The sequence below is a fragment of the Bos grunniens genome, chromosome 6 (assembly GCF_055505025.1).
Source record: "Bos grunniens cultivar Pamir isolate PY7600 chromosome 6, Bosgru_T2T1.0, whole genome shotgun sequence".
In the NCBI taxonomy this organism is placed as follows: domain Eukaryota; kingdom Metazoa; phylum Chordata; class Mammalia; order Artiodactyla; family Bovidae; genus Bos; species Bos grunniens.
The window spans coordinates 34,203,210-34,217,402 of NC_141170.1; the positions used below are offsets into that span (position 1 = coordinate 34,203,210).

At 38.9% G+C, this 14,193-nt stretch overlaps 1 protein-coding gene across 6 annotated transcripts in view; it reads left to right on the forward strand.

Moving 5' to 3' along the window:
- The first annotated feature begins 808 nt into the window (after nucleotides 1-808).
- TMPRSS11A (transmembrane serine protease 11A) overlaps nucleotides 809-14,193 on the forward strand; it is a 63,417-nt gene continuing 50,032 nt past the window's right edge. For 2 of the 6 annotated variants that reach the window (XM_086405573.1, XM_086405574.1), the window contains exons 1-2: nucleotides 880-1,018; nucleotides 13,776-13,897. In XM_086405573.1, coding sequence (XP_086261699.1) covers nucleotides 1,011-1,018; nucleotides 13,776-13,897 — 130 coding nt within the window. In that variant the 5' untranslated portion in view covers nucleotides 880-1,010. Of the gene's footprint in view, nucleotides 1,019-13,775; nucleotides 13,898-14,193 lie in introns of all 6 variants that reach the window. The other 4 variants (XM_086405575.1, XM_086405572.1, XM_086405576.1 and 1 more) reach the window with 4 other exon arrangements.

Here is a 14,193-nt window from a genome sequence, read left to right on the forward strand (position 1 = left end):
CTATAAATTGACTACCTGCAGCACTAGGAGCCACTTTAGGATGACAGAAATTTAAAATTGGATCTATCAGTTTGTGTGTTTTTCTACAGGTTTGTATATCTGCATAAGTTACAGGTGTAGAATCATAAAAAGTTGGATTTATCTAAGGTTATAAGTGAGAGAGAAGTTGGCAGCATATGAAAGTGAAGTGAAGTGAAAGTCACTCAGTCGTGCCCAACTCTTTGCAACCCCAAGGACTATACAGTCCATGGAATTCTCCAGGCCAGAATACTGGAGTGGGTAGCCTTTCCTTTCTGCAGGAGATCTTCCCAACCCAGGGATTGAATCCAAGTCTCCCACATTGCAGGCCAATTCTTTACCAACTGAGCCACAAGGGAAGCCTGAGAATTCTGAAGTGGGTAGCCTATCCCTTCTCCAGTGGATCTTTCTGACCCAGGAATCAAACCATGGTCTCCTACATTGCAGGTGGATTCTTTACCAACTGAGCTATCAGGGAAGCCCCAGCATACGGAAGGAGGCAATTTTTTGCTCAACAAAAATTTAACAGCATTTCCTGAGTCATATTATAAATCTAGGCTTTAAGAATAGCTGATTGTTTTTATTGAGAGCTTTTTATGTGAAGGTTTCTTTAAGATATTTGTATACCTACCAATAATCTTCTTTAAACTCTTAATCCTAGTGCATTCCTAAGGTATTTCTCATGCAAATCCCTGTAACCAGTTTCTTCTACCTTAATAAAATTAGTCAATATCCAAAAAAAAAGAAAGAAAGAAATATTGCTTTCTTGTTGGGACTGTGCTCTCTCTGGGCTCTTTTCTTCAAGCTGTTCTATGGGTTGAGGCTTCTCTGTTCAGACTTGTCAAACTAGTTTCATTTCAAGTGCTTGTAATTCGTTTCCTTATTTCTTCCAGCCTTAGACCTCTAATATATCTAGAGATGTCATATAGTTGATTAGAAGGTCAGATTGAGTGGGTGCACACCTTGAGATCATATTCTTCCTCCTACAGATAATGTATCGGTAAGTTCAGTTTTGTTTAGTAATGGCTTGTTTGTCTACTCTCTGTCAATGGCTAGATTCTAGGTGTATCCGGAGGACTGCCTTGAGGTGTCCTCAGAGGATTCACTCTGCACTGGATGTTGTAAGATTTCAGAAATTATTATAGCAGCTGGATTAATTATTCTTTATAGTTAAAATGAATATTTTTGTATTAAAATTATTATTAGCTTTATTTCATGTTGCCAAATTCAATAGTTGGGATTTTAGAAGAAGTTAATGAAAAAGTATATTAAGTTGTGTCCTGATTGCTTCTGATTTTGGAGGGGATGGAAGAAGGTGTTAATCTGACTTAAGAAAAGCCTCCTTTCAGCAATCTGATTAAACTTATCTTCTGTAACACTTTACCTTCACCTGCTTTTTCTTGCACCTTATAGTCAGACACTGGGAACTAATGCAGATTGGGAGGTCAAAAGCTGCCAAGACACTTACCTTTATCTGGAAATGTTAGGACTTCTTGATGAGAGAAAGAAGATGAATTAAGTTTGGGGAAAATATGTTTACTCTTTAAAATTTTTCCTATTAAATATTAAAGATAAAAGAAAACTAAATGATTTCAAGGTTTTTATTCATAGTAAGGTTTGCTTACTGGCATAACCTTTGATAAAATTAAAATAGTGGTTTTAAACATCCATGATGACAATAATATTTCACCATTGCTTATATGTATGCCATTTCCAAAACATTTTTACATATATTATTTCATTTATATGTATGTGACTATATTTCATAATAGTCAGGACAACCTTGTAAAATCAGCAGAACAGAAATCAACTACCATTTTAAAATGAGGAATCTGAGGAAAACAGATGTTAAGGGCTATGATACCAGAATCAGAGCACTGCAACCCACAAATCCTTAAGTCTGGTCTTCCTGGACTCTTGCAGCCTCTCTAGGTGGCAAGGATTCCACCTGGGGAATTTCAAAGATGAGAGCTTGACACAAGATCAGCCGCTAAGCCCAGTGAATTTCACTGGGTTTCCTTCCTCACTAATAAAATACACATTTAGATCAGTACTTTAGTGAGCAAATAGTAGCTGTCAGAGGGTCTCTGAGATCCTTAGATGGGGTCTACAATGCTTCACACAAAATTGGCACTCCACAAATATTTGTTGAACAAATTCATGAATAAACAAATGCAAATGTCTAGCATTAGTGTTTTGTTTATTAAAATTCTTTGAATTTGAAAATATATATTCCATGCCTATAGAAATCATGATATTGTAAAGCAGTAGTTCCAACCTTTCCTATTTCACATTTTCCAAAGTATTCTTTTAAAAATATCAAGTTTCATGATTATAAACACCAAAAATCCTCTTTTTTTTAATGAATATGTGTTTAGAGGAATGTTTTCAGTTTAAAGGAAGTAAATTATAAGAGTAATATGGGGAATCAGTGCTATTATTTAGAACCTCCATGACAAAGGGAACAGTGAGAAACACTGAATTTTTATGGTTTCTTTAAGATAAACTCAAGGAACATTAATCCAGGATTTGGAGGAATTGCAGGAGTTGGCCAGTCAGGCTTAAAGATTGAGGCAAAGCAAATGCTTAATAATTACTATGACGCCCTATGTCTCACCTACACAAATTCTACAACACGCTCTAGAGTCGTGCTGACCATCCTTACTTCTCTGCTAACAAGAAACTCAATGTGGAAACTGTGTCAAAGCATACTTGATTCGTATCATCGCCATTTCTGTCTGTTAAATCTTGGACTTTTTTGGGGGGGTTTTGTGACCTTCTTCTTGACCTTTCAGAGGTAGTCCTTAGTGTTCCAACTTTGCAATGAATATCCACTTGCATTTGCTTTTAGCGATATCCTTACCCCTACTCTTTCCTATAAATTTATTAGTTGGGTGATGCATTCACTTAAAATCTCAATTATTTCTCTTATAAAAGATAAAATATCAAATGACTTCTTCATCTGAGATTTCTGTCCTTTACCCAGACAACTGGCATCTCTCTCTTCCTGGGCTTCCCTCACAGCTCAGTTGATAAAGAATCCACCTGAAATGAAGGAGACCCCAGTTCAGTTCCTGGGTTGGAAAGATCTGCTGGAGAAGGGTAGGCTACCCACTCCAGTATTCTTGGGCTTCCCTTGTAGCTCAGCTGGTAAAGGATCCGCATGCAGTGTAGGAGACCTATGTTTCATCCCTGGATTGGGAAGATCCCCTGAAAAGGGAAAGGCTACCCACTCCAGTATTCTGGCCTGGAAAATTCCATGGACTGTATAGTCCATGGGACCCCAAAGATTGGACATGACTGAGCGACTTTCTCTCTTCCTATCACTTCATAAATGCAAAAATTAGATTTCTCCTTGTCATTATCCTCATTTAGAGAAAAAGTCCTGGAAAAGTCTTTGCAAGCATTCATGTTTTACACTTTAATTCAATTTTGAACACTCATTTTAATCAGCTTGTTAATTTGCCAAGTTCTTTCTCTAATATTGGGTTTCTTTAGTGGCTCAGAGGGTAAAGCACCTGTCCTCAGTGCGGGAGACCCAGGTTTGATCCCTGGGTTGGGAAGATCCCCTGGAGAAGGAAATAGCAACCCACTCCAGTACTCTTGCCTGGAAAATTCCATGGACCGAGGAGCCTGGTGGGCTACAGTCCATGGGGGTTACAAAGAGTCGGACACAACTGAGAGACTTCACTTCACTTTCTCTAATATACTCAAAAACTGTATCTTCAGAGTTAAAGTCAAAATACAGGCTAAAATTTCCATGTTACTTACTGATCACTAAATTTGTATAAATTATCAATTAAATTTTACTGTCTTGTTAGATTTTAGCAAATTCATAGTGCTTGCTAGGTGCTGCATATGCACTACATTATATTAGCTCATTTAATTATCACAACAATTCTTTGATCAAGCAGTATTATTATCTCTATTTTATAGAGGAAAAAGTGACTAGCCCTACATCACAGGCTAATGAGTAGAAGAGTTGGGATTTGAACAATGTAGAGCCAGTACATGTGGGTTCAATCATGTTGCGTTAATGAAAACATGTGACTCTGTTCTACCTCTAATCTGAAATCTAAATTCAACGCCATTTATTTAGACTTTGTGCTAAACTACCACAATAAAACTCCCTGTTTTGCTTATATATGAAGGTTGAGAGAATTAAATGCCAGTCATTTAAAAAAAAAAAAAATCCCAGTCATTTCTCAGATTAAGGCTAGAGAAATCCCCCTTACTGAAACAGGACAGGGAAATCTAGAAGGGACTCATTAGGGCTGGGTAGATGGTAGAGGAAAGACAGAGCTGCCAGGATTCAGAGCAAATCCAGCCCAGCAGGAAGATATGATAAGCAGTGAGTAACTGTCTATGCCAGGAAGAGGCAGGGGTGGGAGGATCCCTCCAAGAGGATGATTACATCCATAGCGATTCCAGGAAAGGTGTTCTTAATCCCCTTTAGTTCACGTTTTCTTCTTCCAGACTCAAATGTTCAGTTTTGTTCCTTTTTGGTCAGTGCGATCATTTTTTTTTTTTTGGACCCAGGGGAAGGTATTTCCCCAAATAGGTGAAGAAGTAGGGTCTTGTCTCTTCTGGTGTTCTATTTTCTTTTTCTGAGTCACCTGAATTCAGTTCAGCTTGAATCTCTTCATTATTTTCTATAGACAATCTTCTTTGGTCTGAAATCACAGTGATGTTTTATTCAATTTTGCCCCTCCTTCTTTGTCACAACCCTCACTTCATTCATAGCTGAAAATTAAATACAGAAGGAATATTAGAAGTTTTCTTTGTTTCTTCTTTTGTTGTTAACCTTCTGACAATGAAGCATTGCATGGAGTAGCTGCTGCTGCTGCTGCTGCTAAGTCACTTCAGTCGTGTCCAACTCTGTGCGACTCCAGAGACGGCAGCTCACCAGGCTCCTCGGTCCCTGGGATTCTCCAGGCAAGAACACTGGAGTGGGTTGCTATTTCCTTCTTCAATGCAGGAAAGTGAAAAGTGAAAGTGAAGTCGCTCAGTCATGTCCAACTCTTAGCAACCCCGTGGACTGCAGCCTCCCAGGCTCCTCCGTTCATGTGATTTTCCAGGCAAGAGTACTGGAGGCGTGGAATAGCACATTGGTGTAAATACATCTGTTGTTGTTGTTTAGTCTCTAAGTCATGTCTGACTCTTTTGCAACCTCATGGACTGTAGCCTGCCAGGCTCCTCTGTCCATGGGATTTGTCAGGCAAGAATACTGGAGTGTGCAGCCATTCCTTTCTCCGGAGGATCTTTCTGACTCAGGGATCAAATCCAGGTCTCAAGCATTACAGACAGATTCTTCAGCATCTGAGCCCAGATAAGCCCAAATGTGATTATTAATTCTCCTCATACATACCTGCTTTTACAGCCTTCTTTCATTCCTCTTCCTCCCCTCTAGATGACCTCTGCTACTGTCTAGAGAAAGAAAAGCCAATATTATACTATAGTATAGTTTGAGAGTTCTATACCCACTATACTCTGAGAGTTCACAAGCATTTAAAGTCAGTAGAAAGGAAGAAGATGTGCAAGCAAAAACAAATTCAAGGCTTGACCACAAAGGAGATGGGTCGTTCCTCTGACCAGTAAAACACCCTCTGCCTTCACTTTATAAAAACTTCACAACACTTCATAGAAAGTGTTGATTTTATCCTCCAAACATTCTTGTCAGACTCCTCCCCAAAAAGTTGGGCCAGAGGTAGGTACTATCTCTGCAACTGGCTGCATGAGTTGAGCAAACCGTAACTGGCTGCATGAGTTGAGCAAACCGTTCACCTATAAAATGAAGATAAATAATTCTACTAACAAGAGCATTTGGAGGATAAAATCAACGCTTTCTATGAAGACAGCAGTTGCCAAATAGTAGCGCTTGATCTTATCACCTTTAGTACTCAGTGTCATTCTAAAATAGTCACAGAGTACCAGACAGATACTCACATATCAGGGCCTATTCGGTCACCATGAAGGGTTGCTTTTCTGTAACAAATGACTGAGTTCAGCTGCTCAAAGGGAATGATGATTTTTATTGATGGAAGGAGAGTTTGGCACTTTGGTTTATAAGAATGTTCCTCCAGGGATGGGTGCCAGGCTAGGAAAAGAAGAGCAAAGTTTTCTATACTAATTGGCTCCCAGGAATTCAATGCATTTAGCACCTTTGACAATTATGTTATGAGTTAAGTAGACTATAGTTTGGCCTGGGAAGCTAACCAATAATCAAAAGGTTAGCAATAATAAACCTTTTCAAATCATTTAGTGTATCTTAAACCTCAGAAAATTGTCTCTATGAAGATTTATGGGAATATTGCTGCTGCTGCTGCTGCTGCTGCTGCTGCTAAGTCGCTTCAGTCGTGCCCGACTCTGTGCGACTCCATAGACAGCAGCCCACCAGGCTCTTCTGTCCATGGGATTCTCCAGGCAAGAACACTGGAGTGGGTTGCCATTTCCTTCTCCAATGCATGCATGCATACTAAGTCGCTTCAGTCGTGTCCGACTCTGTGCGACTCTATGGACAGCAGCCCACCAGGCCCCTCTGTCCATGGGAATATTACCTGCCTGTAAATTGGCACTTGTATAATGATCACATGTATCTAGACTTTTATAATGATAACATGCAACTACAAGAAAGCAGAAAACTAATGCTAAAAAGTAAAGATTTAGAACTTGTAGATAAAATGACAAAGGGCATGTAGTTGACTATGGAGTAAACCAAAGTGACTGCCTTCAGGGGAGGTCTTTTTAGGAAGGGAAAAGTGAAAGTGAAGTTGCTCAGTTGTGTCCGACTCTTTGCGACCCCATGGACTGTAGCCTACCAGGTTCCACCATCCATGGGATTTTCCGGGCAAGAATACTGGAGTGGGTTGCCATTTCCTTGAGGAGGATCTTAATGGAGGAGGGGATCCATGATGTCTTTTGCTAACTCAAGTCAACTTTGAACTCACATATTTAAAAGTCATCAGCTTAGAGTTTGGTTACTGAGAAAATGAACATCCCAACTCTGATCATTAACAATTCACTCTGCTTTGTATATTCTTCAAGGTGTATATCCTTCAGTCTTCAGATTTGCAGAAAGCAAAGTTACAAAATTATTCATATTATCACCATGTTTTTATTGATAACATCTTTGGAAAAATCATACCATAAATAAACTCTTTTAAACAATGAATAATCAAACTTAATGAAGGTAATGGATAAACTGGATTTCACACAGATTATAGGTTACATTAGTCTAAATAAATGTCTTCTGTACTTGTGCTTTCTTTAAAGGAATGCAACGTGCTAATTAGGTCATGACTAGGGATTACTTTCAGCTCTTTTCCTACTTTATTAGAGTTCACTTTGTATTCTCCCAAGTTGTTACTTGAATAAAATAGTCTTATAATTGTATCATTAAAATAGAATTCCCTTTTAATAGTCTTCTCCCAACTCCACAAAAATTACAGAATATTTTATATCTCACTAAGGCTACAGATTTCTGCCCCTTTTTATGAAAGTTACATTTTCCATTGCAAAAAAAAATTCTAAGATCCTCCAAGATTCCCATATGTCTGTGTATGCATTCTTTCACATTTAAACACTAACCTAGGTGCTGTTGTGAGAGGATTTTGTAGATATAAGGAAGATCTTAAATCACTTTTTTTTTGGTAATATTTATTTGATTGCATCTGGTCTTAGGTGGTTGTGGCATGCAGGATTTTCATAGCGTCATTCAGGATTTTTCCTTTGCAGTGGATGGACTCTCTGGTTGTCGCATGTGTGCTCCAGAGCACACCAGTTCAGTAGTTGAGACACACAGTCCTAGTTGCTTTGTGGTATGTGGGATCTTAGTCTTCCAGCCAGGGATTGCACCCACATTCCTTGCATTGCAAGGTGAATTCTTAACCACTGGACCACCAGGGAATTCCCAATCAGTTGACTTTTAAATGGAGAGATGACAATTAGTAAACCTAACCTAATCAGATGACACCTTTGAAAAGAACAAGACTCTACCTAGAGAAAGATTCAGAATGTGAGAGATTTGATGGGAGGAAGATTCCCCATAGCTGGCTTTGAAGATGGAGCGGGCTACATGACAAAAACGTGGGTAACCTCTAGGAGCCAAGAGAGGCCTCTGACTATACAGTCAGCAAGGGAATAGGAATCCTGGTTCAGTGTCAAGGAACTGAGCTCTGCCTAAAACCTAAGTGAGCTTGGAGGAGGGTCACAAATGTTAGATGAGACTGCAGTACCAAACAACAGCTTGATTTCACCTTCATGAGATCCTGAGCAGAGAACTCAGCCATGCCATGTACTGAACTGTGAGTGAATAAGTGACTGTTGTTTTAAGTTGCTAACTTTACGGTAATTGTTACAGCAACAGAAAATTAATACACCAGTGTTTGTTTAATGGGTGCAGGTAAAAAAACATGCTTAAGCATCTCTACTTACAAACAGGCTAGATTCCAAAAGGCTTTATGAAATATATTTCTTTTCAAATCTGAAATGATATCATGCAAACCACTAGCAGAACCTCTTCATAATGGGTGGTTGATGATGTATATTTGCTTTCATGCATTTCTTGTTCATATTCATCAAAGTCGATATTGAGTTGAAGTTTATTCATATAGGATTAAGTAGCTATGGCTTTAACCTATGAATCCTGCAACTTTTGCAGTTTGGCATTGTGCACCCAATACATAGCCCAAAGGTTTTCTGAAAAAGGAGACATGCTCTAGATGATAATGTATCACCCCTGTCTGTTGGCTACCATTTGCCCCTCAGTGTTCACAGCTCCTTGTACGGGATTTGTGGACGTGACTGCCAGGGCACTTGAAGAAGCATGTCAATGAGTGTTGAACATTTTCCTGCCTACTGTCTCATAGTCTGTAATAGTGTGAGTCTGCATAACTCTTGATGGCAGGGATGCGATCTTGCTGTGTCTACTTTCTCCATTTGTACTACTCAGAGGAACTATGTCATGATGGGAAGATAAACTTGAAAGTTTGTGAATCTCCGTGAGATCTAGCCTTTCTCTTTGGCCTATTTTTAGTCTTGAATGAAGATACACTGATAAGATTCTCTAGGAAAATAAATGATCATATATGATCATAAATGAAGAATGAACTGACTCTTTGTGACCTTCTCCAGGGGATCTTCCCCATTCGGGGATCAAACCTGGGTCTCCTGCATTGCAGGCAGATTCTTTACCATCTGATCCACTGGGGAAGTCTGATATGATTACATATATAATAATAATCTAGTTAAGCATTAAATGTAATCAGCATGGTGGGGGGGGGGGGGTTGTTACTCTGGCACTGAGAAAAAAATAGTGTACCTGAAGTTAGAAGACATGAGTTTGAGATGATTGCTAGTTCTTCTATATTGAAGAAGTCACTTAATCATCTGTAGGCCTCAGCTTCCTTAACTGGAAAATGTGCTGCATTGTACTAAATAGTCTATAAGTTCATCCTTCATTTCTGAATTTAGATTTTATCCTTCATTTCTGAATTTAGATTTTAAGTCAATTAAGAGGCTAAGTAATTTAATATCTCATGAAGCTTCTATCTGTTGCTTTTATGTTCTGGCATCTTAGCTCTTGTGGAAAGAGCTTTCCACAGAGAATTGTCTAGATTCTTTTTAATCAGTCAAATGTGCATTGTCAGTATTTTCCATAACCAACAGAATTCAGGTCTCTCAAATTCTACTAAGTTTATTGGCTAAATGTAATTTTTATGCCCAAACTATCACCTTAACTATTTAGATCCAAATAGTTTGTATAAAGCCGGCATTTATATATGAAAATATTTTAAAAGACTTCCTGTAAATCAATTAATATTTGTTTAAAAGTCTATTAGAGTGGCCTTCCTTGGTGGCTCAATGGTAAAGAGTCTGCTTGCAATGCTGGAGACTCGAGTTTGATTGCTAGGTTGGGAAGATCCCCTGAAGAAGGAAATGGCAAACCACTCCAGTATTCTTGCCTGGAAAATCCCAAGGACAGAGGAGCTGGCTGGACACAGTCCATGGGGTTGCAAAGAGTTGGATATGGCTTAGAGATTAAACAACATCTACTACTTAGAGTAAATCAATGCACTAAATTTTGTAAAACATGAAAAATAGCTTCTGCCCCCAAAGAATTTAGGTTATCAGTACACACACACACAAAAGATAAATTCTAATGAAAGGGATAAATTGACTACAATGGCAAATGGCAGAGAAGGAACACTAGAAAATGAGTTACATGTCCTTTCAAGACTCTTGACTCTAACAAATACCATATCCTCTCTCTCAGCCTCACTTAATTCATATGTAAGGCTGATGTAATACCTGCCTGATTCTCATGGATTTATAAAATTTTCACTTTGTACTAGATATGTTATTAGATCTTAATAATAAAAAAAAATGAATAAGACTAGTTTAACTCATTGAGGAAAGTGTTAGCTACTCTGCAACTAACACACAGAAAGTGTATCCGACTCTGCAACCCCACTGACTGTAGCCCACCAGACTCCTCTGTCCATGGAATTCCCCAGGCAAGAATATTGGAGTGGATAGTCCTTCCCTTCTCCAGGAGATCTTCCCCACCCAGGGATCAAACCTGGGTTTCCTGCATTGCAGGCAAATTCTTTTCTTTTTTTTTTTTTTAATATATTTTATTTTATTTTTTAACTTTACAATATTGTATTGGTTTTGCCATATATCAACATGAATCTGCCACTGGTATACACGTGTTTCCCATCCTGAACCCTCCTCTCTCCTCCCTTCCCCTACCATCCCTCTGGGTCGTCCCAGTGCACCAGCCCCAAGCATCCAGTATCGTGCATCGAACCTGGACTGGTGACTCGTTTCATATCTGATATTATACATGTTTCAATGCCATTCTCCCAAGTCATCCCACCCTCTCCCTCTCCCACAGAGTCCAAAAGACTGTTCTATACATCTGTGTCTCTTTTGCTGTCTCGTATACAGGGTTATTGTTAGCATCTTTCTAAATTCCATATATATGCATTAGTATACTGTATTGGTATTTTTCTTTCTGGCTTAGTTCACTCTGTATAATAGGCTCCAGTTTCATCCACCTCATTAGAACTGATTCAAATGTATTCTTTTTAATGGCTGAGTAATACTCCATTGTGTATATGTACCACTGCTTTCTTATCCATTCATCTGCTGATGGACATCTAGGTTGCTTCCATGTACTGGCTATTATAAACAGTGCTGAGATGAACACTGGGGTGCACGTGTCTCTTTCCCTTCTGGTTTCCTCGGTGTGTATGCCCAGCAGTGGGATTGCTGGATCATAAGGCAGTTCTATTTCCAGTTTTTTAAGGAATCTCCACACTGTTCTCCATAGTGGCTATATTAGTTTGCATTCCCACCAACAGTGTAAAAGGGTTCCCTTTTCTCCACACCCTTTCCAGCATTTAATGCTTGTAGACTTTTGGATCCCAGGCAGGCAGATTCTTTACCATCCAAGCCACCAGGGAAGCCCAATACATTTAGGAGTTCACAGGTAAGTATAGGTTAATATACATGAAAATAAAGTTAATACAATGTGATTAGCACTATTCTTGAGCATATCTAGAGGAATAGCAAAGGTTTACTTTTTTCCTCCTAAACTGTGGTAATTTCCTCTAATCCAGAGGTGATGCAATATAAAATACACAGTATCACTTTTGAAATATTTTGCCAAATGAATTTAAATCTAATCAAGTATTTTAGATCTAAATTTAAATTCACAAGAAATGACAAATTAAATGAGATCAGAGATCACATGAAAACATTCATACAAATTCAGAAGCTGGTCATTCTAAAGGAAAATTGGCTTGATCTCTTCAACAAGTCAATGTCATTAAAAATTAAAAACTGATCAATACTCAAATATTAAAAAAGACTTAAAAGACATAACAACCATGCTACTATGAGGTCCTTGATTTGTACAAAACATTTCTAAATATAATAGGGACAAAAAAGGAAACCAGACCATGGATTTGGAAAAAATTATGATTTCCTATTTTACATTAAAATACAGAAGAAAAAAATGAGTAAAGCCATTATAGCAAAATGTTAACAACTGATAAAATGATGTGATGAATATAGGGATGTTCTAGTATAATATTTTTTCTAAATTTCTGTATCTGAAAATTTTTATAATAGTTAAACATGAAAGATAAAACAATAGATTTGAAATCACTTTGTAAACTTTAAAACTATAGATAGATAAAGAGATTTTTAAAAAGACTATTGGAGAAAGAAGGAATAGTTCTTTCTCAAGCACAGGTACCACTTTGTACCACATGCTAAGACTGGCCACCACAGCAATCCATCCAGTGCCCCTAGAAATAGAAGCTAGGAGCACTAGCATGGATTCTCAGATCCTGATCTTCTTAATACCTCCCTTAATGTCAATGTGACCTTGAAAAGTGCTCAGTCACTCAGTCGTGTCCAACTCTTTATGGCCCTATGGACTGTAGCCCACCAGGCTCCTCTGTCCATGGAATTTTCCAGGCAAGAATACTGGCGTGGGTTGCCATTTCCTGCTCTAGGGTATCTTTCTGACCCAGGAATCAAACCCACCTCTCTTACATCTCCTGCATTAGCAGACAGATTCTTTACCACTATCACAACCTGGGAAACCCCAATCCTGACATAAATCCAAGACAACTGTCTTCTTGCTGCGGTCAGTTAGTTCAGTCGCTTAGTCATGTCCGACTCTTTGCAACCCCATGAATCACAGCACACCAGACCTCCCTGTCCATCACCAACTCCCAGAGTTTACTCAGACTCACGTCCATCGAGTCAGTGATGCCATCCAGCCATCTCATCCTCTGTCGTCCCCTTCTCCTCCTGCCCCCAATCCCTCCCAGCATCTGAGTCTTTTCCAATGAGTCAACTCTTCGCATGAGGTGGCCCAAGTACTGGAGTTTCAGCTTCAGCATCATTCCCTCCAAAGAAATCCCAGGGCTGATCTCCTTCAGAATGGACTGGTTGGATCTCCTTGCAGTCCAAGGGACTCTCAAGAGTCTTCTCCAACACCACAGTTCAAAAGCATCAATTTTTTGGCGCTTAGCTTTCTTTACAGTCCAACTCTCACATCCATATATGACCACTGGAAAAACCGTACCCTTGACTAGAGAGACCTTTGTTGGCAAAGTCATGTCTCTGCTTTTCAATATGCTATCTAGGTTGGTCATAACTCTTCTTCCAAGGAGTAAGCATCTTTTAATTTCATGGCTGCAGTCCCCATCTGCAGTGATTTTGGAGCCCAAAAAAATAAAGTCTGACACTGTTTCCACTGTTTCCCCATCTATTTCCCATGAAGTGATGGGACCAGATGCCATGATTTTTGTTTTCTGAATGCTGAGTTTTAAGCCAACTTTTTCACTCTCCTCTTTCACTTTCATCAAGAGGCTTTTTAGTTCCTCTTCACTTTCTGCCATAAGGATGGTGTCATCTGCATATCTGAGGTTATTGATATTTCTCCCAGCAATCTTGATTCCAGCTTGTGCTTTTTCCAGCCCAGCGTTTCTCGTGATGTATTCTGCATACAAGTTAAATAAGCAGGGTGACAATATACAGCCTTAACGTACTCCTTTTCCTGTTTGGAACCAATCTGTTGTTCCATGTCCTGTTCTAACTGTTGCTTCCTGACCTGCATACAAATTTCTCAAGAGGCAGGTCAGGTAGGCTAAAGCAATATATGCTTATCCAAGGACAACCAGAAAGCCTGTAACCATTGCAACATGAGAGTAACTAGTGAGTTTTCCTTTTTGCAGAGCAGCAGTATTTGATACCCGAAGCAGAGGTTTGAAACCATGGATGATTGCCCTTCTCATTGTATTGTTACTGACAGTGGTGGCTGTGGCTATCGGTCTTCTGGTTCACTTCTTAGTCTCTGGTAGGTAAAATTATGGATTTCGCTCAGTTTGATTCATTTTTTCTGTAAAGCTTCATTTTTACATATGTAAATTTAATTCCATCCAAAAACAATGTACTTTCACTAGTAAATGTACACATTTTGAACTGTTTAATTTATTCAATCATTTCATCACCTACTGTCTAGTATGTCCGAGTATTTTTCAGGGCACCAAGAAACAGCATTAAGCAAAGTAGATAAATTTCTCACCTCCTTGGAGGTCACAATCTAGTATTCTTTTGAGAGTCTACACAAAAGATCAAAATATTAATTGTCTA